Source organism: Petaurus breviceps, unplaced genomic scaffold, assembly GCF_028583685.1.
Source record: "Petaurus breviceps papuanus isolate PSGF00001 unplaced genomic scaffold, PetGlider_PUasm1.0 207, whole genome shotgun sequence".
Lineage (NCBI taxonomy): Eukaryota > Metazoa > Chordata > Mammalia > Diprotodontia > Petauridae > Petaurus > Petaurus breviceps.
The window spans coordinates 11,099,248-11,126,903 of NW_027185850.1; the positions used below are offsets into that span (position 1 = coordinate 11,099,248).

The 27,656-nt window shown below is 46.1% G+C and overlaps 1 protein-coding gene across 1 annotated transcript in view; it reads right to left on the minus strand.

Moving 5' to 3' along the window:
* The window catches only part of LOC138164897 (VWFA and cache domain-containing protein 1), a 244,300-nt gene that overhangs the window by 94,519 nt on the left and 122,125 nt on the right, over positions 1-27,656 (minus strand). Inside the window, exons 3-4 of the mRNA XM_069092844.1 lie at positions 18,133-18,281; positions 1,460-1,566 (exon numbers count right to left, since the gene is read on the minus strand). Of these exons, the coding sequence (XP_068948945.1) occupies positions 1,460-1,566; positions 18,133-18,281 (256 nt within the window). The remainder of the gene's footprint in view (positions 1-1,459; positions 1,567-18,132; positions 18,282-27,656) is intronic.

Genomic DNA, 27,656 nt, shown 5'->3' on the forward strand with positions numbered 1-27,656 from the left:
TCTATCTATCTATCTATCTATCTATCTATCTATCTATCTATCTATCTGTCTGTCTGTCTGTCTGTCTGTCTGTCTGTCTGTCTGTCTGTCTGTCTGTCTGTCTGTCTATCCAGCCAGACAGCCATCTATCTATCTCCTTACTTATTTTGTCTTTCTTTGTAGTCTCAGATCTCAGCCCAGGGAGGGCTCCATGTGTGGAGCCAATAGAAAGATGGCCCCAGTGGCCCAGTGACCTGGTCTCCTTGCTGTCCCTTCATCTCTCCACTGCAGCTGTGCTCCCTGGCTTTCCTTATGTCCGGAGCTGTCTCCTTTCTCATCTCCATGTTCCTGCTTCCCAGCCTCCTCCAAGTCTCATTTCCAATTCCACCTTCTTCAGGAAGCCTTTCCCGATCCGCCTTCATGCCAGTTCCTCCCCTCTGAAGATTATCCCAAAGACAGCCTGTATGTGGCTTGACTGCACAGTTATTTGCATGCCATCCGTCCCTATTAGAGCATAAGCTCTGTGAGGGTAGGGCCTGTTTTTTGTCTTTCTTTGCATTCCCAGTACTTAGCACAGCCACACATGGATGTAGCCTACCACATAGGAGGAACTTAATAGATGCTTGCTGATTTGACTTGACTTGGAGTCAGGAAGACTCGAGCTCATATGACATTTAATGGCTGTGTGACCCTTGACAAGTCACTTAATTTTTCCAAACCTCTGTTTTTCAAATGTAAAATGGGGATAATAAGAGTAGTTACCTTATAGTGTTGTTGTGAGGACCAAATGAGCAACCACTTTGTAAACTTTAAATCACTATATATATATATATATAATGTTGTCCAGTCATTTCTCAGTCATATCCAACTCTCTGTGACCCCATTTGGGGTTTTCTTGTCAAAGATCCTGCAGTGGTTCACCATTTCCTTCTCCAACTTATTTTACAGATGAGCAAACTGAGGCAAACAGGGTTCAGTGACTTGCCCAGGGTCACACAGCTAGTAAGAGCCTCAAGCCAGATATGAACTCAGGAAGATGAGTCCTTCTGACTCCAGGCACTGTGCCACCTAGCTGCTACATAGAAATGTTAGCCATTATCATAGTAAGCAAGCGATCAATGCTTGTTGACACAACTTGCTGACGTAACTTATTGCCATCAATAAAACCCAACAGAAGGAAAAATGCAGATAAAATCATAACACCTTTCACTCTGTGCATAAGATAAATGGGAGCCTGGCAAGGAAACCAACATCAGACATAAAAAATGGCAAGTCAAGGACCTTGGTTGTGACGTTGGCTGCCAAGTGTCCAATCAGAGATGGCCAGTTACAGAGCATGTGGCCCCACACGGCCCCATGCAAGAGCAAGAGCAAGGCTTGCTGCTGTGACATTCAGGTCAGTCCCCTAAGCCAGAGATCAAGGGGGAAAACCCATGACACGCCCCGGGATGAGTCCAAAGAAACTGAAGGCATCACTGACCAGAATTTAAGTCCCGGCCTGGGTTGAAGGCCCGGCTATTCACAGTGGTCGACAGCCGGTCACAGCTGATGGTCCTGGACACGTTGGTATTGAAGTTCCCATCAAACCTGGCAGAAGAGAAAGAGAATCATCAACACCTATTCGTGGCCGGTCCAGCCTACTCCTCGGAGTGCATGAGGGGGACTGGACGACGGGCAATGGACTTGAGGTTCACGATTTGGAACATTCACTGCACGTTGATGCTGAGACTTGAGCCTTTCCAGTGACAGGGAACTCACTACCCTACAATGTCACCCCTTCTGTTTTAGGGGTTGGAAAGTGAGTGTTTTTGTTAAGAAGAGATTTGACTCCAAAACCTCTACTCGCTGGTTTAATTTCTACACAAACAATTCTACCCTCCCATGAGGCAGCAGCTCTCAAACACTCCTTGTGTTTTCCATTTCCATGCCGAATATGGCCAACTTTCCACTGCTGAGCCTCCAGTTCTCTTTCAGGCAAAAGCAGCTGAGTAGTTCAGCGGACAGAGGGATGGCCCTGCCGTCAGAAAGGCCTGAGTTCAAATCCAGCTTCAGATGCTTATTGCATATTTGATTCTGGGCAAGTCACTTAACCCTTGTCTACCTCAGTGTCCTCACCTGTAAAATGGGGATAAAGAACAGCACCTGCTCCCAGGGTTGTCTGAGAATCATCATTAGTTATGAGTATCATTACTTCAAATGTTCAGTAAACGCCTTCCATTCTTGTCCACCAAGAGAATCACTGATTCTAAGACAGAAAGGTCCCCAGAGACTGTCCCATTTAATCCCTTCATTTTGCAGGTGAGGAAACTGAGGCAGAGAAAGTGGTAGGGGGGCAGACTCAGGGTTTGAATCAAGATGTCTGACTCCGAATCCAGCAGCCCCTATATGATGTAGGCTTAGACGGCAGCGGGGGTCTGGAAATCATCTGCTCCAGGCTGAGCTCTCGGGCTTCTCGTGTTTTAATAATTCAGAAATGACAACCCCTTCCCCCCCGCCCCCACCTCGTACTCCGAGTCTCCCTCGGATTCTTTTTAATGACATTCTCATCTTACAAGATTTTTAATGATCTGCAATTGCTCCACACGGGCTGGACCACTGGAAAGGGCCAAGCCTACCCAGGAGAGAGAGCTACTCTGGCGTAAGGACGTGCAATGGTGTCTGTGCTGATTAAGCTGGAGACTGAGGCCCAGGAACTGCCCACGGGGAGAAGAAGGGATGTCAACTAGAGACTGAAGGAAGGAGGTACGAGGGTGTGTCTGACTTTGACAAGTCCTCTGGAAAGGCCATGGGAAGTCACACTCACTTGTACCCTCCAAGGTACAGTGAGAAGAACCCCAGGTTTGCAGGCTGTGACCTGAGTATGAATTCTGGCTCCCCTAAGTTGTGATTTGGGGCACATCATGTCTTCCAGCCCTAGGCTTAGGCCCCTCCCTGGAATTCAGTTTCCTCACCCTCCAAATGAGAGGGGTTCAATCAGACAATCTGGAAGGGTCTCTACAGCTCAAAGCCCTAGAGTTATCTGCATTTCTCATCCAAGGCCTCATCTACAATGCCTCTATTTGCTGACATGTTTCTTTCTTCTGGGCTCAGGGCTCACAAAAATTTGGAAGCCTGTAGCAGGTTCTGGTAAAAGGCAGATGGGTACAGTTGGGGAAAAGTGTTGGTGTGGAGTCCAAGGACTTCGGCAGACACTGACCCTGCCTGGGCCTCAGTCTACCCATCTGTAAAACAAGGTATTTGGTCTGGATGCCAGCTCTGGCTCCATGATCCTGGGAAGATCACCTGCCATGGGCTTTGGGTACAGGCCTTGAACCTGGATTCACAGGACCTGGGTTGGAATTCCATCTCTGCTCTTAGAATCTGTATGACCCTAAGAAAGTCATTTCTCTTCCCTAGGCCCCAGTTTCTGGTTCTCAGCCCCTCTCATCTCTAGATCTGTGATCCTGTAAGGGACTAAGGCATTTTGGATTTGTCCCAAATATGACAGCTCCAAAAAAGCCCCTCAGGATTCCCCACTAACCTCAGAAAAATATCCTTCCAGCTTAAAATACTTTATTAGACATGAGTTACTCTAATGGATTTCTCAAGAGAATTCTAGGTGGGCCAGAATTTTAGGAGGACTAATTTTACATGGGTATTTTGATATAATTTACCAAAAGAAAAGTTATTTATACCCCAAGCTCATTTGAAAATTTACAAAGCACCGTCTTCCTAGAGGCAGCTGGGTGGTGCAGTGTATACAGTGCTGGGCCTGGAGGCAGGAAGACCTGTGTTCAAATCCAGCCTCAGACACTTGCTAGCTGTGTGACCCTGGGCAAGTCACTTCACTGTTGGTCTCAGTTTCCTCATCTGTAAAATGAGCTGGAGAAAGAAAGGGAGAGTCACTCCAGTCTCTTTGCCAAGAAAACCCCAAATGGGGTCCCAGAGAGTCAGACGTGACTTAACAACAGCCAGCTTCAGGATAACTTGCTCTTTCTACACCTAACAATGGGCTCATAATTGTAGATAGGGCAGGAAGAGACCCCAGAGTTCTAGTTCAAACCCGTCAAGGTCAGAGGCTAGAACCTGACCCACCCATGTCGTCTACCTCCAGGCTCTGTGATCTTTCCGCTGCACTGTGTTTCTGTCCTCATTGTTGATCCCCATTTTACAGGTAAGAAAATTGAGGCACTAAGAAATTAAGTGGAACCCCAGGGCACACAACTAAAGGGCTGGAGCTGGGACTTAAGTGACCTTCTCTGGACTCTGTGTGTATACAGCACAGTTGCCGTCTGCACTTGCCCAGAGAAGGTCAGAAGCAGCTCAAAGTTCAAATTTTCACCTCAAAGGAAATTCTTCTGGCTTTTTTGTCTTTAAAGTGAGCTGGGGATGACCACAGGCATAAAGCCATCCCAAGTCTCTCCAAATCTTCCCCTCACTGAAACCACACATTTGGTGACCATGGCTTTTGGTACCTACTTCCCCAAGATCAAAACCTTGGCTGAAATTCAATTTCAAGACACACAATTCCCTCTTCCCCCCTTCCCCTTTAAGAAAAAAAAATCAGCTTCCTTCTGGATTTACTTTCATGAACAACTGATCGAAAGCGCATCCCGAGGGAGCAAACAGACCCACTTTGATCTCTTCCCCGTGGAGAAATTCACTCCCTGCCTCGCTTGCAAGATGCACATTTGATTGACGCTTGCTCTGATGTATGGCCAGCTTTGAACTTCAGACATTTAATTCCCATCAGGCCTCAGTCATTTCTATTCTCCTTCAACAGGAATTACAAGCAGGAGATCAGCAAATGTAGGAGATAAAATACATTTGTAGGAGCTTTGAATCTTACATCAAAACCGTGTTCAAGTGAGCTCCAAATGGTTTTTACTTGGGCCGTTCACTGTGTAAATCAACTTTTCTGTGGAGTTCTCAGTTTAGAAAGGAAATAATAAAAAAAAATGCATATATGAAGGATGGCCACATGCACCTTGGAGGGATGGACGGCCCGAGACTCTGTCTTCCCTTTTGTCTGAATCTCCCATGCCTGGAGACTTGCTGGACAAAGTTCTGAAACCTGGAGCATTTCTCCAGACTTCAGGGGTCATGGCCTTATAGACAGAAGGGCCTTTGGATGCCATGGAGACCAAGCGCCTCAGTTTACATAGGAGGAAACTGAGGCTAAGAGAGATTAACATGGCTTCCCCCATTTACAGAGCTAGTAAGTGCCCGAGACAGGATTTGAACCCAGGTCCCCCTGCCTTCTCTCTCTGCTATGCCAATAGAGCTGCGCAGATTATTGCAAGGCCTCCCCCCACTCCCCAGATTCATGTATTGGCTTGCCCCCTGTAGGAAGATTCTGTTACTGCTCTGAATTGCTATTTGGGGAGTTCGCTGAAAAAACAGAATCGCAATAAATCACTCAGAAAAATCAGGCTTCCTGTGGCTGGGAGCCTTTTAGTCTGTGCTCAGCACAGGGCCCCCCATGCGGGGACAACTTAATAAATGTGTAGTGATCGATGGACGGTCTTCTGGAGAGTGAGCCGAGTAAGAGGAAAGAGGCAGTTACAGTGACCTGTCGGGTTCATGTGAGCACAGCTGCATGGGGCAGCGGTCAGCGCTGTGGCCTGGGAGCTCAGAAGACCCACCAGGTGTATGACCCCGGGAAAAGCATTTCACCTTCGTCTCAGTCTCCTCTTCTGTAAAATGGGGATAAAGCAGCACCGGCCTCCCAGGATTGTTGTGAGGATCAAATGAGATAATGATTGTAAAGTGGTTGGCACAGGGCCTGGCCCGTCTATATAAACGTACGCTATTATTTTTATTATTACTGGCCTGTCCGGGAGAAATCAGGGAGGCTTTCTGGAGGAGGTGTCAGTAGGCTTGGCTTTGAATGCTGGACAGGATTTCCAGGAGGTGGAAATGAGAGAAGGGAGCATACCAGAAACAGAGAGTGGGGCGAAGGAAGGGCACGATCTGTGATTTCATGGCTGTCAGGACTCTCAGATGAGGACTGGCCCTTCCTCATATCTGCCACGTACATTCTCAGAGTGTTTCCTGGGGCCCTGAGAGGCTGAATGGCATGCCCAGGGTCAGACAGCCTGGAGGTGTCAGAAACAGGCGTTTAACCTGAGTCTTTGGGCTTGGAGGCCAGCCCTCTAACCACTGGACAACACTGCCTTCCAGAATGGAACAAGCAAAGCGCCTTGCTCAGGGAGGCTTCTGAAGGTTGTTGGAGGATGGTCTGGAGGGGAGGTGGGGCTCAGCCTCCAGGCTGCTGAAGAACCTTCATTTGGCAAAGCCTCCTGCAGCCTCACACTGAGCTCGGGGCTTTGGGCTTCATCTCCTCCAAGCCAGCCCTTACCTGGACATTCATCCCATCTATAATGGCCGGTGGGCATTGAGGCAGCTCTCTGTGAGGGTGATCCAGTGCCTCCTTCTCTGGCCCGGCCTCAGGGCAGCTCTAATTATCTGGAATTGTTTGGTACTTACTTTTCAATCTCCACCCCCTCACAGAATGCAAGCTTGGGGTGGGGGGGCAGAAGTTTGCTTTTTTCTTTGTGTGTTTGGTGCCTGGCATAGAGTAGGCATGGGAAAAAGGATGGGCGAAGTAAGCTGAACTGAAGGGACAAGGGAGGGGGCAGTCTTTACCCCCCCCCCAGGGCTTCCAGGCTAGCTGGGAGACACAGCAGAGCCTGCCTCCCTGCTCCTTACTCTGTTGTCCCCAGGGCGAGGGGTTGGGGAAGTCACCTAACATCCCAGGCCTCAGTTTCCTCATTTGTAAAAAAAAGAGGGTGGCTCTAAAAGGTGTTGGAGGTCCCTTTGAGATCTACGAACCTATGGTCCAGCACTTACCACAGTGCCTGGCACACAGTAGGCAGTTAATAAATGCTTGTTAACTTGACTATGACCTATGAGTCAGAAGGGTAGATAGATAGATATGGAGATAGACAGACAGACAGAAAGATGAATGGATGAAAAGGTACAGATAGGGATAGATCAATGGACAGATGGAAAATGATAGCTAGTTGGATAGTGATGGATGAGTGGAGAGAGAAAAGATGGATAGGGATGGATGGATGGGTGGATAGAAAGCTAGAAAGGAAGAAAGAAAGATGGATAGAAAGGAAAAAAGATAGTAAGATAGACATAGATAGACAGATACAAACAGATGCATAGATCCATACATAGGTATATAGATAGATGATAGACAAATCGATGCAGATACATACATAGATAAGACAGCTGATGGATAGACACATAAATTGATGGATGGATGGACAGACAGATAGATGACAGATGCATAGTGATGAACGGACAGATAACTAGACAGTAAGGGATGGATAGATGGATGGATGATGAATGCTGGGCACACGGGGAGTGACAGACAGACAGAAAGGCAGACAGACAATCCAGAGGGAAAGAACTTGTCTTCTGGCCCAAAGTGATTTTAATGAAAGAATCAGAATTAGCCTCTAGGTCTAATTAAACCCAGCTCCCCAGGGACCTTCAGGAAATGTTTAGCTTCAGTTCAAAACGCTGTCACTTCAACACTGAGTGATAAGCACTTGTGTGGGACATGCAGAGTCAAGCATTGTTGTGACACTTGTTTCAGTGCTTGTGATGTGTGTGGGTGGCAGAGATTCAGGGCTTATCAAATGATATGAATCAAATGATCAGAAGTGTCCAGAGAGAGCTTCCTTGTGGGGTGGGGTAGTGAGTTCCCTGTATTTGGTAGTATTCAAACAGAAACCAGCTGACTAGTGATAGAGCTGGATGTTGGAGTGCACATTTATGCTGAGGAATTGACAGGCCCAGACTGATTAATAATCCACCCAGATTCATTTATTAAGCCTTTACCATGTGCCCGGCACCGTGTTGGCCGCTGGGGATGCCTTGACGAGAGTGAAGCCTGACATCCCTTTGGCTCTAAGATCCTGGGGTGCTGCCGTCTGTGGCTGGCTGGGGGTTCTGGCCCCCTGGCCACGCCACAGAGCTTGAGCTCCCTTTGCCCGGGCCCAGGATCCTTTGGGAGAAGTGACTATACTCCAAATATTTGAGCAACACCAGCCCGAAAAGAATCAAGCAGGATTCCTCTTATCTCCCCTTTAATTGCCCCCTGAGAATGAAGGTAAACAGAGGAAGAGATGAGATAAACCCTGAACATCTGAGCTGGCAAATATTTAAACCTGGGCTTCAGAGGGAGGGGAGGGCCACTTCACAAAAGAAATAACATCACACTGAAAGAAGCAGAGCCAGGAACCAGGCTGGGTCAGCCAAACAGGCCAATAAACGGCAAACCCTAGACCTGTCACCACATACCCAGAGGTCATTCTTCATTCTCTCTTTTCACAAATTGGAGCAAATAAACAGGATTCCTTGGGCTCTTCTAAAGCCTGCAAGGGCTACAGGGTCCAGTGACATGGACACCACAGGATGGAGAGCTCTGACCTCTGACCACTGGCCAGGCCAGTCTGCAGCTATTCTCTGCCCCTCCAGAATTGTGCCAGCACCTTGGGCAGACCCTGAGCAGGGGCTGTGGTCTCTCTGTGCTGCCAGTTCAAACTGCAGAGTGAGAAATGAAGGGCCAACATGGCAGATAAAATGCCATAGGTTTGGGTGTTTAAACACCTTTCTCCTGGGCTACAACAAACTTCCAATTTCACTCTCCTAGGAAATTTTTCACCTCGCCGTCTAAGACAACAGTCTTCAAACTTTGTTGATCACAAACTCCTATCAGCAAAATAAATGAATGAATGAATGAATACAATAAAAATTTTAAAATCAGCACATCCCTCTCTCTCTCTATATATATATTATATATATTTATACTTATTTAGAAATCATATACATGTACAACTGAAGTGATCTATAATTACATGCATTATAAATTGGCACAAATATTGATATGTTAACAGAATGAAATAAAAGGTAAAATCATATTTATTTCCTCAGTCAATAGGGAGCCATGGGAGTTTATTGAGTTAGGGAGTGACATCAGTTAGAACCGCACTTTGTGAAAATCAGACAACAAGCATTTATTAAGAACCTTCTGTATGCCAGGTAATGTGCTAGGTGCTGGAGATTCAGCTGAGTGAAGGGTGGATTGGAGTGGGGGGTGGTTGAGGCCAGGAGACAAACTGGAGGGTATTGGAGTAGCCTAAGAGGAAAGGAGCTATGAATGGAGAGAAGGGGGAATTTAGGAGATGTGTGGGGGTAGAAGTGGTAGCTGATGGTAGAAATGATTGGCTCTGGGGGGTGGGAGAGAAGGAGGAGTCAAGAATGATGCCACAATTAGAAGAGCCTGGGAGGGGGGTGTTGGCAGGATGGCAGTGACCTCAACAGTCACAGGACAGACTGGAAGATGGCTGGGTTTGGGAGCAAAGATTATATCAGATCTGGGACATAGACTGCAGTTTATCTCATGCCCCACCCACAAAATGAAAAGTGGAGGGGGTGGGAATCTTATTTACCCATCACCCCCCCCCAATTGTTGCTACTATTATGTGGCATGGGAGAAGTATTTTCCCGAGGGCACCTGTACACCTGCTGTGGGTCGCAACTAGTTTAGGTTATAACTTCATTTGGGGCTGATCCAGAAGGCGGAATGAGAGGGATTGGATAGGTGAGGGGGATAAGGAATGGGGTGCATCAGCTATCATAGTAAAGGTCCTCATTCTGGAGGGGAAGGAGTTATTGGAAAAGGAAACTGACAGAAAAGTAAAAATAACAAACTATTTGTAAAGAAAAAGGATTATTCAGTAGCAGTGAGTGTACACATAGGGTTATATATGCACAGGTTTTTAGGGGGTGAAATTGGCTCAATTTCTGACTGTCCCCAGCAATGCTGAGTAGCCAGAGAGCTGAGAGGGGATATGTCATATGGGAGGGGATTAGTCAAGAATGAGGATTGCCACTAAAGCAGGGCAGAAGGATGGGGGGCATGCAGGAAGAAAGCAGCTGACCACAGGGTCAAGGCTAGGTCCGGAGGTAAGTCAAACTGGAGGGAGAATGAGAAATGTGCTTTGGAGACTGGGGAGGGATCAAAGGCTCCCAGATCATGATAAGGATAAACTTTTAAGTGAGGGAGATAAAGGGAGTGCTGGAAGGCTAGAAGGCCACAGTCAGATGAGGTTTTTTCCCCATGTTGGAGGAGTGCTGGAATTCTAAGTTCCACTCCTTAAGCATCTGCTATATGACAGGCTCTAGGCTAAGTGCCAAGGGTCCAGAAGACAAAAAGGCTCCCTCTGCCTTTGAGGAAGAAGCTGTGATGCAGGTCCCATTCTCCCGACTCCAGGACAGCACTAACTGTCCGCCATGTTGGAAGGCTGTCCCTCCTGACCTCTAACTCCCAAGTTGCCTTCTAGACTCAGCTGGAATCTCACTTCCTGCTTTAGGATTGGGGAGATCAAGAAAAGCTTTTAGAAGAAGATGCCTCTTGAGTGAAAGCACGTATTCCAAGGCAGAGGGAAAGAGGAGGGACCTTCTGGGTATGGGGAACATCTGGTGTGAGAGGCCAGAGGTGGGAGAGGGAGGGTCCAGTGCCCTGGAGAGCAGATAGGCCAGTAGGGGTGGATATCAGAGTGTGAGGGGAGAAGGATGTGTAAGAAGACTGTAAAAGGAGGAAGGGGGAAGGTTCTGAAGGGCTTTAAATGTCAAATAGAGGAGGGTAAATAGGGAGCACTTACCAAGCTGGGGAGGAAAGGGAAGGAATGATTGGGTGATTGACAGTGGCTGTGTGGATGCATTGGAAGTGGCTGGGAGGGGAAGATCTGGGGCAGCCACGCCAAACAGGAGGCTTAGAATTGTTGGGGGAAATGGACTTGTTTAGACCAGGGAAGACCTAAGGTTAATGAAAGAACGAGGGAGAGGGTGGGGGGAGGGGCAGACACAAGGTGTTTTCAAACCTAGAAGAGGGTATCACATGGAATGGGGATGGGACTTGTTCTTTCTACCACTACTACCACTACTACCACCACTACCACCACTACCACTACTACTGCTATTACCACCACTACCACCACTACCACTACTACTGCCACTACTACTGCTACTACTACTACTACTACTACTATCACCACCACCACCACTACTACTACTACTACAACTACTACTACCACTAGTATTACCACCACTGCCATTTACATTGCAGGCTTTAGGGTCTGACAGAGTGCTTCACAAATACTCTCTCCTTTGATCCTCACAACAACTCTGTGGGTGGTGGTTGTTATGACCCCATTTTAGAGGGGAGGAAGCTGAAGTGGAGAGTAGTTAAGTGATCAGCCAGTCCCATGGCTAATGTCTGCAGCCAGATTAGGACCTCTGCTCATCCTAACACCATAGCCTGCTTTCTACTTTTTACACCAGCTCTAGCCCAGGACAGTCTGCACACTTATTATGTTCCTTCTTCTAAGATATAATGAACAAAGTGGATTCAGGTGATTCCCAGCTGCCCCCTCCCCCTGCCTCCAGCCCTCATTCTCGGCTGCCCTCCAGCCCAGCCTTACCAAGCCACTGCCCTGTATCCCACCTGGTGCATACCCACTCCATATGTCTAAAGCAGATTTCATTCTTTCCTCCCAGATCCTTCCCTCATCTTCCTGGCTTCTGTTTCCGTTGCAGGCACCTCCCTCCCACTCCAGTTTATAGCCTCCAAATCTTCCCCAGTTCCTCACTTTCTCTCATATCCCAGCCCCAATCAGACGCCCAGTGCTGCCCATTGTACCCGCAGCATCTCTGGTGGCCTTTCCCTTCTGGACCCACATGCAGCTGCTGCCCAGTCAGATCCCTCGTCAGCTCTTGGCTGGACTGTGGACATGTTCCCAACTGGTTTCTGGGTTTGAAGTATCTCGGATCTGTCCTCTAGTCTTAAAAGATCTCATCTCATCATTCCTGCGCTTACAAAGCTCCCACCTGCCTTGAGACGAAAATACAAATGGCTGTTTGATATTTGAGGCTCTTCAGAATCGGGCTCCACCCTCCTGCTTTTTTTCCTCCTGATTGCATGTACTTGTCACGGACTCACCAGTCGAGTCACACTGGCCCCCTGCTCCCCAGACACACTGTGGCCCTTTACCCAGGATGCCTCGGAGGCCTGGGCTGCTCTCTTCTCACCTCCGCATCTCTGACTGCCCCCCTCCTACAAGATGACTGCCAGCCGCCAGTCTCTCATACACCCCAAGCTGCTTGTTCATACTTTAAGCAATAGGAGGGCTGGCCAGTGATAAGGGAGGGTCCTGATCTCCCCCTGAGAGCGTGCCTGGCAGTGGTTCATCCAGCAGAGCTCCCAGGCTCTCCTTGGCCAGTCCCATCCCCCCCATTACATTTACATTAACTTATCTCTGTAAAGCTTCTCCCCCAGGAGAATGTAATCTCCTTGAGGGCAGGGAGCATTTCATTTTTTGTTTTGTATCCTCAGATTCTAGCAAAGGACCTACCTTTGGGCTGTAAGCTCCTGGAGAAAGCAGAGTCCATCTTTGGACTTTTTTTTCTGTTGTTACCTGCTTTAGTACAGGGTCTGGCTTATAGGAAGTGCTGAATAAAGGTTAATGATTGGCTCGCAATGTACTTGTCAATTTAAACATAACTCACATAAACTAAATGCTTACTGTATACAGAACACCATGTTTGGCACTATGCAACATATAAAGTTGAGATAAGGGTCCCGGCCCTCATGGGGCTTCCAGTTTACTGGTGAGGTGGTTCAAGATACTACCTATAATGTTATAAGATTCATGCATTAGAGGGTTATAAACCAAATGTGAAGTTTGTGAAGGTGGAAAAGGTCAGAATGTCTAAAGAGATCAGAAGAGAATGGGGAGGTCTGGGAGAACTCAGAATGCACTGATTAATATCAATATCAATATCTATATCTATAACTGTCTATATGTGTGTGTATACATAAGCTTATCTATCTGTCTGTCTATTTATATATTTTAAAGGAAGAATTGATGAATTAGTATATCAAAAAGCAGTAGCATCCAAAGAGCAGAATGGAGAGAGGAGGTGGAGGGAATAAAGGACAGGTCCGATTAAGAGGAGATGAAGAAAATATTATCGACCAGTCTGTGGGAAAAAGTCAGGGCCAACCATGGTATAGATATTTTAAGAGTGAGCACACATTTCCCCAGTCACCCCAGAGGAAGCATCCTTTAGAATATAAACTCAGCATTAGGGGATGGTGGTACGCCAGGAAACAAAACGGGGCTACACAAGTCTCTACCCCATCTTTAGGCTTTGGTTTTCCCATCTGTAAAATGGAGAGATTAGATCAGATGGCTGTTAGTCTCCCCAGCTCTAGAGCTGGAGGTGGTAGGGCTCATTGGACAGAGCACTGGACTAGGCAACAGGACATCGTAGGTTCAAATCCTGTCTCTGATGTTTGTCAGCTGTGAGACCCTGGGTAAGTCATTCAATCATGCTGAGACAGATGGAGATAATCACAGCCCCTACCCAGAAAGGCTGTGGTCAGGATCAAATGAGATAATCCAAGAAGCTCTTGGGAAACCTTCAGGCTGGAGAAGGAAATGGCAGCCCACTCCAGCATCTCTGCCAAGAAAACTCCTAATGGGATCTCAGTCAGATGATGAAAAAACAGCCAAACAGCCACCGAAACCTGAAAGTATTACGTGATCTGAGTGGCTGCTCTTATAATCCTAGGAATCTTATGGGGCTAGAAAAGCTTTTTCAAGGCACTTACGATGTGCCTAGCACTGTGCCAAGTGCTGGGGACAGAAGTAGAAAAGGCTCCTCAAAAAGCCCACACTAATTGGGGAAAGCCATCTACAGAATAAAGTTCAACTGCAGGGAAGATGGGAGAGACCAGTGATGGGGAGGCAAATGCAAAGACCAGACATCCTTAGAGAAGGGTCAAACATCAATGACTGGTAGAATCCAGTTCTCTTAACTCCCACTTCTGAGTTCAGGGAAGAGAAGCCCAATTTTCCAGATAAAGATACAAGGATCAGAGCGGAAATGACTTGTCCAGGGTCACACATGAGCTATTGTGATTCATCAAGTTCTTAATACTTATGAAATCTTGTATAGCAGTTATCTGTGTTAACAGCCTGAACTACCCCACTAGTAGTGAATTTATCTGGGGCAGGATTTAAACCTGAGTCTTCCCAATTCTAAGCAGCAGCACCCACACTCTCTCCTACCCCAAGCTACCTCTCATTAGAGATGTGCTGCTGGCTATTTGCACCCCCAAACTCCATAGACCTTTAGGATACCCTTCATTTTCTAACCCAAATTGTCAAAATTTGAGCTCTTTATAGCATGAGAGAGAAAATTTTAAAAATGGCAGAGAATGGGGCAGGGCAGTGGGTGAATGCAAGAGGGTATTCTATCAAAAATACCTTCTGGGAGCCAACATTGAACAGCCCATTAAGAAAATTCCTCAATATGTCAGTTTAATTCTTGGAATTGTATCAAGTCCCCTTAAGGAAGGCTGTTGCATGTGCATGACTGTGTTACTTTACTCCAGGGCATCACCCAGATTTTTTCGTCCTTCTTCCAGCCCTCAGATGACTCTGCTATCTCACCAATGTGGGTCCTCCTTCTGCCCGTGCTCTTCACAATCCATTCATGCCGACCTAGCCTGAAAGACGCTTGCCTTTCTCATTTCCTAGATCCTTGGCAGAGGATGCGTCCAGTGGAGGGAAACCTTCCTCTACCTCCTGGTCCCCTTTTGTAGGACACTTGGGCTGTCTGTGGGATTGGAGATTAAGCACCGGAAGGGCCACTACAGGTCATCTAGTCTGACTTCTTCATGTCACAGGTGAGGAAACAGAGATCCAGAGAAGGAAGCGCCTAGCCCCAGGTGGCAGAGGAGCCAGGTGCTAGGGCTGGGATTTGAACCCAGGTCCTTCTGACTTGAAGTCTAGTTTCTTTCCCTGTGCTGCTTTGCTCATTCTACTAATGGGAAGCACTCCACCGTAGGGCTAGCCGATCTCCTTTCTGATCTTAGATCTGGAGAATGTAAGCCCCATGAGGGCAGGGAATATTCCTTTCTGTGTTTTTGTATCACGAGTGCCTAGCACATTTTGTTTGTTTTCATTGTATCTGATTTCATCAGTAATGGGAATTTCCATTTAAGAAAATCCTTCTGCCAAAGGAGATGTGCAGCTCCTCTGTAACTTGGAACCCTAGTGAATCACCAGGGATGGGAACTTACGGGGATAGGGTCACACAATCAGTGTGTTTCAGGTCAGAGGTGAACCCATTTTCCCTCGTAGACTGCTGCGCTTTTTCCCCTCACCTTGTACAAAGTAGGTGCTTTGTGAATGTTTGTCAAATTGAATTGAATATACTTCATGCCACTTTTTTTTGGAGGGGCAATTGGGGTTAAGTGACTTGCCTGAGGTCACATGGGTAGTTTTTTGTGTGTATGTGTTAAGTGTCAGGCCGGATTTGAACTCAGGTCCTCCTGACTTCAGAGCCGGTGCTCTATTCACTGTGCCCCCTAGCCACCCCTCATACCACTTTTTCTGTGCCTAGTTCAGCTCTGTCAATATAATGCATCTGACTGGTGTCTCCCTCAGAATTCCTCTCCTTTCCCTTAGATCACCCCCATCTTGTCTTGTTCTCACTAACATGACTCTGAGTCAAGGCACCTGCAAGAAAAAAGGCTAGGGCTGGAGGAAAAAACCTTATTTGGCAAATAGAACATATATATGTATATGTATATATGTATATATATATATATACACACACACATATCCATCCATATATATGTCTATACATATATACACACACAAACATATACATACATATATAGGTAAAGTGACGTAAAACAACAGACAACTATTTTTTAATTTAATAAAAGAAAACTTAATTGTGCAGATTTCCCCCTTGAAATCTCCCTGAAATTCTCCCCATCAGAACAGAAGATCCTGAAAGGACTGCTTTGGTCTTAGTGTCCGGCACTTAGGAGGAAGACTGTAGTTTACTCAATACTTCTGGATCGATGTCTCCTGGCAAAGACTCCCTCCGGTTCTAGCTCTGCCCTCTGGGGCCAGGCCAAACAAGCCTCACCCCTTTGCCACATGACCTTTCTCTCTCCAGCCCACTTTGCTTGGAATTTGTACCAGTTTGCTAATGTCCCTTTTCAGACCCAGTCTTTGGCCTAAGATGTTCCTCCTGATCACATTTCCTAGGCAAAGAGAAGTGAGATGATGTTTACTCCCATAGTTTACCCTAGGGATGATCCCTCAGGGTCTCCCATCTGGAATTTTTTTTTCAGTGTTCTGAGAGAGGGAAGGACAAGAGCAGAATGAAGTTTTCTTGGCCGCAGGAAGGTGTTAGAACAGCTGGAGGAAGCCAATGAAAACCTGCCAAATGGAGACGGCAACCTTGAAAGCCAAGAGTTCTTCGTCTGTCTCAGTTAGTCCATCTTGGATTTCTGGTTTTAGGACTGAAAGGGCCCTGAGGGACTTGGCAGGGGAGGTGAGTGAGATGGAGCTGGCTCTTTAGTGACTTCTCCAGCATCAGCTAGGGAGTGGTACGCAGGTCTCAGAATGCCACACCAGGCCCCTTCTCAGGGCCCTTCCAAGCTCCTCCCATCCAGTTCTTAGCTGTGTGACCTTGGCAGGCGGGTGGATAGGCAACGTGCAATGATTAAGCTCTTACCTTGTATCAGGCAGAGTGAAGTGTTTGGAACAGAAATGCAAGCAAAAAGAAAGTGCCTGCCCTCAGGGAGCTTACATTCTGACAGGGAAAAACAGCACAGCATAAAGGGAGCTGAAAAAGTGAGGGGCTGGAGGGTGTCTAAAGAGACTGGGGCAGCCACATAGACCCCAAAACTCAGACTTCTTAAAAAGCAGGTCCAATTCTAGGCATATGGTGTTACTTCTAAGAATGTGTGGTCCCACATCTCAGAAGCACTAAATAATGGATACCAGTTCTTTCAGTGATACCACTACTAGACCTACACATCAAGGGACGACTGAAAGGACCCACATGTACAAAAATGAAGACCAGATCTTTTTGTGATGGCAAATAACCAGAGACTAAGGGGGCAACCATCAGGTGGAAATGTTATGGTGTATGAATATCATGGAAGATGACTGTACCATGGGAAAGGATGAAGGGAACAGTTTCAGAGTTTCCTGGAAGAGTGGAACCAGGAGAACAATTTGCTCGATAACAAAAACACTATAAAAATAAGCAACTTTGAAAGCATTAAGAGCTCAGATCAAGGCACTCCCACCCCGGGTTTCAGAGAATGATGATGATGAAGATGCCACCCCCACTTCTAATAAAGAGCTGGGGGACTTAGGGTACAGACATCTCTGTGACATAGAGGTCTGGGACATCACCAATGGAGGAATTCATTTTGCTGGACTATGCCTGTGTTACAAGGGTTTGGTTTTTCTTTCTCTTTTCCAGTGGGGAGGAGGTGAGAGGAAAAAAAAAAGATTTTTGTTCATTGAAAAATATTAAAATTGAATTTAAAATGTAAAGTTCCTAGCCAATTTGCTTATATTACTTCCTAAAGTCCAGAAAGATCTGAGCGCTCTGATCAACTCTCTGAGACAATAAATTACAGAGAAGGGGCTGGCCTTTGTCTCCCGGGCTTCCTTAGGGAACTCTGGCTACCAATGAGTGCAGATCTAGTCTCTAGCCCTAGTCCTGTCTGCAAATTGCAACCGACTTATCTGTTATTGTAAACTTACTGAGTGCCCCAAAACATTGTAGGGTCCCAGTCCCATCCCAACACTGATCCAAGCCATGAAGAAATTTCCTGATTACTTTTGGAGGGAGAGGATGTATGTATGGATTCCTGGTGTGGAAACTCCCTTCATTGACATAGATTTGCAACTCATGGAACTTACTTACTGAGATTGTCTACAGGGTCATGAAATATGTATATAAGCAGAGGCAAGACTTGAACCCAAGTACTTTGGAATCTGAAGCTGACTCTCCATGCCACACTGCCTCTGGGATGCTCCAATCAAAATTCTGATAGCCCAAGTGCCCAATACAATAACAAAAACAAGTGAGAAAAGTCTCCTTGAAATAGGTGCAGCGTTTTCTTCACAGAAGTCAAACAAATTGTGTTCTAACACACTGGTCTCAAGAAATAAATGGGCAGGTTATACCGACCTCGTGTGCTACCCTCGAGGCTGGCTAACTGACCTGGTGATCAGCCCGCCCACTCCCCCCACAGATACTCACTCCATCATGGAGGGTGGGATGGTGCAGCAGTCCTGGATAGCTGTCAACGGGGACGTCAGATGTGCCGTGTAGGAGGCTTCAACGACCTGCTTGTTCCGGTTTACCACGTCCAAGTAACGGTTGAACTTCTCTCGGATTTTTTTGGCTAGCTGTGTGAGAGAGAGAGATGCAGAGAAATGAGGACGATCCGTCCATACGTCTCCATTCTTAACAAGTAATCAATCTGCGAACCATCTGGCCGCATAATAAACTTTTACTTGAACAAACAAGAAACACCCAGGTCCACCTGCCCACCACCACCCTTCTCCATGATGTGGGGTGAAATAGTCACATGAAGGGAAAACAGCTGAAATGTCACAAGTCATAGAAGACAGCTTATTATCCCATTTCATAGATGGGATTCACCTCTGACACATGCTGTCTGTATGACTGGGCAAGTCACGCAATTCCTGCAGCACTAGAAGGCTTTCTATTGCAGAGAACGTGTTGACAAGGGGACATTCCTCACCAGGCATTCTCTATTTCAGTGAAATCACAGCTCCACTCCCTATTCTATATTTTACAGATAAAGAAACTGCGACTGATTTAAGTGACTTGGCCAGAGTCACATAGCTAATAAGTGTCTGAGCTGGGATTTGAACTGGTGCTTCTTCTTTCTCCCTCAGTGTCCAGCCTTCTATCCACCACCACAGGCTGCTCCCAAATAAAAATGTCTGGAGCTCTCTGTTATGGACACTCAAGTGTCCTGCACAGGCTAGCCAGAAAACTACCAAGAAGATCCTCCCACAGACTCCTGAGAATCGATGAATGAAAAGTATTTGTAAAATGCCTACTATGTGCCAGGTGCTAGGCTAAGGACTGTGGATGCAAATACAGAAGTGACACTCCCTGATCTTAAACTGGAAGGGAGGAGGAGGAATACACGGCAAAAGAGAGGAATTTTATTTTAGAAAATAATTGAGATAGTGAATTGACAAACACCTTCCACACACACTTAAGGTACATATTAATCTTTTTTTTTTTGAGGGCAATTGGGGTCAGGTGACTTGCCCAAGGTCACACGGCTAGTTTTTGTGTTAAATGTTTGAGGCCGGATTTGAACTCAGGTCTTCTTGACTCCAGGGCCAAGTGCTCTATTCACTGCGCCACCTAGCTGCCCCTATTACTCATTTTTTTATGTGCCAGACACTAGGCTAAAGTCTAGAAATAATAATTTTTAAAAAGCCAAAACCCTCAAGGGACCTCCATTCTAAAGAGGGAAGACAGTATATGAAAGGGAGATGGAAAAGTAGGGGAAGGGGAGCAAGACAGAAAAGTTTGGAGAGTCAGGAGTAATGGCAGGGCAGTGGGGTTGGAGGAGAGGAGGACGTGCCACGTCAAGGTGACAGACATGGGGAGACTGGGAATGATGATGCTGGCCATGGACGGGTCAGCATCGCAGGGACAGTGAGGGAGGAGGGCAAAGGTGAGGCCATCAGCGGCACTGTGGAGTTACAGGTTTATCAAGGAAGACAGCAGAAGACAGAGGATTGTAAATTACATCTTTGTGGAACCTTAGAGCTCATCCAGTCCAAGTTTCTCATTTTATAAATGAGGAAACTGAGGCAGAAAGAAGTCAAATTACTCTTCCAAGATCACACAGGTGCCCCGTACCACAACCAGGTTGCAAATCCATACCCTGTGCTTTTTCCATCATTTCATGCTTGGCCCTGAGATCTGCTATTTGGTTTAAATTCCAGGAGATTTTCTTTAATTTGTCCTGCCTAAAGTGAGACTCCAATTCATCTACATTCCCTGAGAATGCTGATTAATAGAGGAATGTGTGGAAGGGGGAAGCCATCCTGGGCTGGTTAGAAAAGGCAGCTGGGGGCACTGGTCCTGGAATCGAGAAGACCCCAGTTCAAATTCAGCCTTAGATAACTGTGTAATCTTTGATAATTAAATCCCATCTGCCTTAATTTCCTCGATTGTAAAAATGGAGACAATAATGGCAGCATCTCCCTCCTAGGGCTGTTGTGAGGATTAACTGAGATTTGTGAAGTGCTGTGTAAACCTTCAAGTGACACACATATAAATGGTATCTTATTGTTAGGGCAGCTCGGTGACACAGTACATAGAGTGCCAGAGCCTGGAGTCAGGAAGACTCATCTTCCCGAGTTCAAATCTGGCCTCAGACTCTTACTAGCTGCGTGACCCTGGGCGAGTCACTTTACCCTGTCTGCCTCAGTTTCCTCATCTGTCAAATGAACTGAAGAAGAAAATGGCAGACCACTCCCGTATCTTTGCCAAGAAAACCCCAAATGGGTCAGGAAGTCAAACATGACTGAAGTGACAACTGTTATTATATCTATGATTCTGTGGAAGCAGAGATGGAGAGTGGGGTTCATTTATTTTTTCAACAGAATCAGTCTCCTAGAAGCAGTAATTCACTGGGCCAGACAAGGATGTGGGCCTAGTGAGTGATGGTGAGATGGGCCCATAATAGCACATCTCTTTATATCTTACTTGTATGAGTATATTCACAGCATTTGTATATTACATATAATATGCAATATATAATAAATTTATATATACAATATATAATAAATTTATAATTTATTATTATATAATAATAAATTATACATAATATACAACTTACATATAATAAACTCTGTAGTTAAATCAGCCGAATTGTAAGCTTTTGTCCAAGTTTCCCCAAGTCTTGAGTCTACCTCACACACGTGGCTTTGTTTTTTCCCATCACCGTTAGAAGTAAAGTCCTCCAGAAAGTGAACTCTTTGGAAGAGTCACTACCCACCATTCCAGGACAATTCCCTTTCTTTTCACTCTAGAACAGGGATTCTTAACCTGGAGTCCACCTCAGGTCTGTGGGTAGATTTAAAGGGATCCATGACCTGCCTCATCTTTGACCTCCTTTGTAATCTGACCTATTTCCTCCATTTAAAGATATGATTCTTTGAAGGGGTCATGGGCTTCGCCGGCCTACAGCCGGAGGGCTGCAGGACACACAGACATGGGCAAGAGTGCCTGATCTTTTCCCATTTTATTGCTCACAATGAATGTTGAAATGTTTTATTTGACTCCCCAGCATAATGATGCAAGTCCCTTTTCTGGCTTCTAATTAAAATTTGGGGGTTTTGTTGTGTTATTGTTGTTGAAGTGGGCCTCTTTAAAACACACACACACACACACACACACACACGCACAACTTTTCCTTCTCCCATGCAAATGAATAAATAAGAAAAAAACAATGAACCTGAAAGCACATTTGTCTAGTGAGAAGGCCCCGTTCACCTGCAAGGTTGTCAGGCCCAACAAATGAATGTCTTTGCTAACTACTGAGAGCAGCTCACTCCATCATGATTGACTTTTGACCAGGAATAATGAGGCCCAATTGGAGAGAGCAGGCCCTGTGTTTGCCTGCATTGTTCCCATCAAACACAACAGCTCAATTCCGTGTCTCCAAGGGCCCTGTTGGCTAATAGAATGTTGTGCCAAAGAAATGACTTATAGAATTATAGCTAATTGGTTGTGGAGAATGATTTATTATCAGTACACCAGAGGATTGCTAATCATTTCCATCAGGTTACGCATCTACCCAGCAGCAGGCAGGCCGATAACAAGAGGCGGAATCTGAGAAACTTCCATTTCCTAGGCAGGATAATGTCTAAATGTGATTTTGCTGCTATTGCTTTCTTCAGGTTTCTAAGGGTCCCCTGAATAAGCCATGAAAGGAACATGGATTTGGAGCTGGAAGTCACCTTAGAGTCAAACCCCCTCCTTCACAGAAGAGGAAACTTAAGACCAGCCAGCTTATGTGACCAGCTCAGGGTCACACTCCCAAGCAAAGCATTGAGTGTAATATTTGAACTCAGGTCTTCCTCACTCCAAGCCCAGCCCTGAATCCACTCACTAGCTGTCTCCAAGGTTCTCAGTTTTGCTAAAAATGCCAAACATGTGTGCTCACATGGAGAGAGGGAGAGATGTAGGGAGAGACAGAGACAGAGAGAGAGCTAAATATTTCCTACATGTTTTGACACTACAGTCATATATAAAAGTATAGACGAATATATAATTTATGCAATTATGAATGAATAACTGAATAAGTAATTTTATACAGCCTTGCCTGAACTGATCTCTATGGTTTCAAAGGAGATGTCATTTACCTAATGAATGAATGTGGCACCTGAGAAACGCCTCCAGATTTGAAGGCTCAGGCTTTCCAGGCATAGGAGGTCTGTGCTCTAGACATGCCCAGCATCTTCTCTCCTTCCTGCCAGGGAAGCTGCTGAGCTCACCACAGAGTGCACAGAGGGAGAAGAGAAGGTCTAGGGCAGAGTTGGGGACATCCCCCCAGTCAGCAGATCCAGCACCATGTCCCACTCCTTTCTGGAATCTACAAGAAATCACTCCCTCTAGAACATTTCATCTCCCATGAAACCTTGATGACTGGGGCCCTTCTAGGGCATGACAGCAGAGCTGGCAAACTCACACCTGAGTAAGAACCGCCTCCCCCCAACCTGGGCTCAGAAACAGCTGATTCTCCTTAATGTCTTTAAGCTGATCCATGGGGCAATGAGATAAGGAACAGTAAGCGCCTGGTGTAACCACAGTCATCAGTGCTTAAAAGTGAACTGAGGTTTTGGGGCCTGCCCTATGTGCCAACTTACCCATGCTTCTATCTCCAGAATCAAACAAAAGCTGCTTGTCCCACATTTCTAAATGCCTTTAGGCTAAGTGACAATCACGGCTCCCTGTTCTTGCCCTCCTGCTCAAAGGCCCCTCTGGACGCAGATGCATCCTTGTCTCCCCAGGGATGCGACCTGACTCTGTGTCCTCTACCTCCTCCATCCTCTGGTGGATCTCTTGGCTGCCCCTCCTCATGCCTTTGAACCTCTACTTCAGCCCACCCAGAGCATGCTCATTCTCCTTGATGCATCAGCCTGTCTGTTTTTTCTAGGATGGAGGCCCTTTAAGTCCCAGCAGTGACCACCTCAGGGAGTCGCTGAGAGTTCCACCAAAAACTGAAGACAAAGACATGTCCTTGGTGGTTCCTCCCATGCTGAGATTTCTCATTTCAGGTTTTCCTTTTTGTAAGCCCTGCACCAAAAATGTTCCTCAATCTCCCCCCTTCCCATTCCCCTACCCCATTCTGGTGTTTTTTTCATTCCACCCTGATTTCTTTTCTTCTTCTTTTTTTATAAATTATCTGTTTTTAGTTTTCAACATTCACTTCCATAAGTTTTAAATTTTCTCTGCCTCCCCCATCCCCAAGATGGCGTGCAATCTGATATGGGCTCTACATATACATTCCTATTAAACATATTTTCACATTAGTCATGTTGTATAGAAGGATTAGAATGAATGGGAGGAAGCATGGGAAAGACAAAACAAAACAAAAAAAGAGAGCAAATAGTCTGCTTCCATTCACATTCAGACTCCAGAGTTCTTTCTCTGGATGTGGATGGCATTTTCTGTCATGAGTCTTTCAGAGTTGTCTTCAGTTCTTGCATTGCTGAGAAGGGCTAAGTCTATCAAAGCTAGTCATTGCACAATGTGGATGTTACTGTTACAACGTTCTCCTGGTTCTGCTCACTTCACTCAGCATTTAATTCCTTTTTTTCAAAGCCCAACTCAGGATGCCACCTCCAGGAAGCCACTCCTGACTTGCCTCTCACCAGGTAAAGCACGACTCTCTCTGTTTCTCTCTCCCGAACCCAAAGTTTTGGATACTGTTCTTCTAAGACACAAACTTTGCAATTATCTCACTTTCCCTTGTATCATAGTTCATAAGATTAAAAACTGGACCATCTCTGATGTGTTAGAGACAAAGAAACCAAGAGCCCCAGAAGTTAGGTGACTTTGCCCCCATGCCTCAACTGCATTCTCACTTTGGAAATTTCTTCAGTTCCCAAGACCTCCTTAGGCTGGGACATTCATCCACTGTAACTTCTCTCCACTGTGCTGGCCCCCAGCTCCCACTGGTGAGTCCAACCCGGGCTTCCACTCTGGGGAAGGTCCCTAACTGGCCAATCTTTACTCCCCTCCTGGCTCTGCTGCGGACTGTCTGGACTTCCATAACATGACCTCAATGACTACACCCCTCTCCCACTTTTTAGCTCCCTTTTGTGAGAGATTTTCCCCAATTTGAATGAAAGCTCCTTGAGGGCGGATTTCTCTTAAAATGTTGTTGTTCAGTCATTTTTCAGGTCTGTACAGCTCCCCAAGACCCCATTTGGAATTTTCTTGATAGAGATTCTCGATTGGCTCATGATTTCCTTCTCTAGCTCATTTTATAGATGAGACGAATGAGGTAAACAGAGTTAAGTGACTTGCCCAGGGTTACCCTGCTACTAAGAGTCTGGGGATTTGGGGCCAGATTTGGACTCAGGAAGCTATCTTAAAATTGCTTAAGCTTAAAACTGCACTAAGACTGTTGCAACATCCAGGTATAGAGGAGGAGCTGGGCCTCTGCAGGATCTTAAGGAAGGATCTAAAATGATCCATCTTTGTGTCATTGTTGTTTTTGGAGGACAATTGGGGTTAGTTGACTTGCCCAAGGTCACACGGTTCATAAGTGTTAAGTGTCTGAGGCCGGATTTGAACTCAGGTCCTCCCGACTCCAGGGCCGTTGCTGTATTCACTGCACCACCCAGCCTCCCCAGTGGTCCTTCTTTATATATAACTTTGATGGGAGTTATATGGAGTGGAGTGGATGGAATTATCCTCTTGGAGCTGGTGGCTGAAAACACAAACATTCACAACAGCATTCTTTGTGATGCACACACACACAAAATCACACACAAATACGTACAAACAAATACGCAATATACAAATATGCATGCATACACAAATACACGTACGGGCATGCCGACACACACATGCACCAAAACATACATACACAGATGCACACAGGTACACAAACATACATTCACAGACAAATATACAGTCCACAAATGCACACACATGCTAATACTCAATATACAGCACGGACACTCACATACACACACACACACTTGGAATCTAAGCCAGAAAGACCTCGGTACAAGACCTGCCTCTGAAGTGTCCTAGCTGTGTGACCCTGGGCAAATGACTCCAGGACAGTCTCTATGACTCTGGACTGAAGAAAGATCACAGGATTCTCCTGGCAAAGAAAGAATCCCCTAGTGTCCTAAATGAATGAGTTCTTCGTTCAGTTCTCATCCCTGTGTATTCATGGCAGCTCCCTTTATGTCATATGAATTTTATTTTTCCAACTTTCTTGGGGTATAAACCTCAAAATGGAATCACTGGGTCAAAGTATATTAAAATTTTGTTTTTTAGAACGGCCAAACCATTGTAAGCACTTACTGCTTCATAAACTGCATATTCACTCACCTATTAACCTTCTACAATAACACTGAAGTGCTAGACTGAGGGCTAGATTGAAGGTCGGGAAGCCTGGGTTAAGGGGTGCCTCTGACATTCCTGGCCATGGGACCCTGGGCAAGTCCTTTCATCTCTCAGAAGTCTGGGTAACTCTCTAAGGCTATAAAGTACGCAGAAGGGGCCAACATGAGTTACTGGAAAAAGTTTCCAAACAATAGTGTCCAGCATTGTCTGCCTTAATAAAACCCCAGGTCTGGGACACATATGTGTGCATGCACAGCAGCACACACATGTGCATGTGTGTATATTCTCACACACGTATACAGTAGATACATTCATGTGCACATGCTCACACACACATACGGGAATATAAAAATCTTAAAGTAGAGCATGGAAATCATTAGAAAGAGGAATTAAGACAAGAGACCTAATACAAAAAACCAAATCCATCACCTTTGGGGCAGAGCTGGATGAAGAAGCAGATGCGGGATGTACATTAAGTGTAGGTTACACCTCAGTCCATATAACCGAGAGATAACAAAGGAGATTCTGGAGACAAAGCTCCAGGGAGAGGCAGGCCCACAGCCCTCCCCAGCACAATTAAAAATACTTTTCTTGCCAGGCTCAACTTTTCATCTCCTCCCTTCCCTTTATCCTTCTCCCTTCTGCCCCTGAGGTGTGTCTGAATGCTGATGAGACAAAGATTCAAAAGAGGTTGTCATCTATGGGTCTGTTCAAGGCCGGGGCCCAGCCTCTGGTCAGAGGTCAGACATAGGCAGGTAGGGAGCACACAGGCATCCAGCCCCCAGGGAACCCAGGAGAGTGGGCCATCATCTCCAATGACAATGTTTCATCCCAACATCAGTGGCCTTCTCCCTCGGTGAATTTTGTCTTCCTTAATTTTCCCATAGACATTTTCCCCCTATTTGCATGCTTCCCAGAAGTCTTTATTTTCCAAAGCCTTTTTAAAATTTCCTCGTCAGCTTTCTATTTCAGAAGACTGGTGGGGGCCCGGAGGAGGAACTCAAAGGAGGAGGGGGTCTCTAGAAGGCACAAACAGAAAACCTGAAGTACACACCTTATTTATGGCTGTTTTCTAAGCCCAAGAGTGGAAGGAGCCTTCAATACCATGAAAATCTTTATTTAAAATATGTCACAATGCAACTGACAGGCCTGGGAGATGAAGCCACTTTACCCAAGGGGCCTGAGGATTCAGAGGAAAAATACCTCTTGAATGCAAAGGAGTTAGCATTTAATATCTACAGCTTTTAGAGCATGGTAAGAATTTAACAGACAACTCCTCCCTCCCTCAACTCCCCTGCTGCCTTCTGATTCAAGACCAGACCTTTCTGCTTGTTGGTATTTTTCAGGGTATTTTATATAAAAGGGGATGGCATTGGCCTTGTAACTGTAATTATAATTTCTCCCTTCTCTAAATCAATAAATCTGTCTGTGTCTCTGCCTTTCTTCTCTCTCTTTCCCTCTCTCTCTCCATCTCTCTCTCTCTTTTTCTCTCTCCCTCTCTCTCTCTCCATCTCTCTCCCTCTTTCTCTCTCTCTTTCCCTCTTTCCCTCTTTCTCTCTCCCTCTCTCTTCTCTCTCTCTCTCTCTCTCTCTCTCTCTCTCTCTCTCTCTCTCTCTCTCTCTCTCTGTCTGTCTGTCTCTCAGTTCACATTCCAACTAGGTGCTTACCCTGGAGACAAAGCCGGAGGGAGGCATCTGAAGGCATCAGTATCTGAAGGGCTACTTTAGAGAAGGAAGGCTTAGTTCTGTTCTGCTTGACCCTCGAGGGCAGAAAGAATGAGATGTAAAGACAAAAAGTGGGGAAACAGGCATGACTGAAGGGAGCAGAAGCAGCACCACTTTTGTAAAGATCCACCTCAGGAAGCAGAAAGAAGCCCTTCGGAAGAGGCCTTGGAGCAAAGACTTGCCAGAAAGCCAGAGAGCTGGACCACTGAGGTCCTTCCAATCTAAGTCCCTTAGCCAAGCTTCCAGAGCTGACCACTGCACTGAAACTTTGGGGACACCCCAGAGAAGGCAAGGCGCTTAGTAACAGCTTTATGGCACTGGGTAAATGAAGGCTCTTGCTAGGTTACTTAAGTTTGTAGAGATGCTATGAGGACAGAGACCTTGCCTTGGAGTCAGGGGTTCAATTTC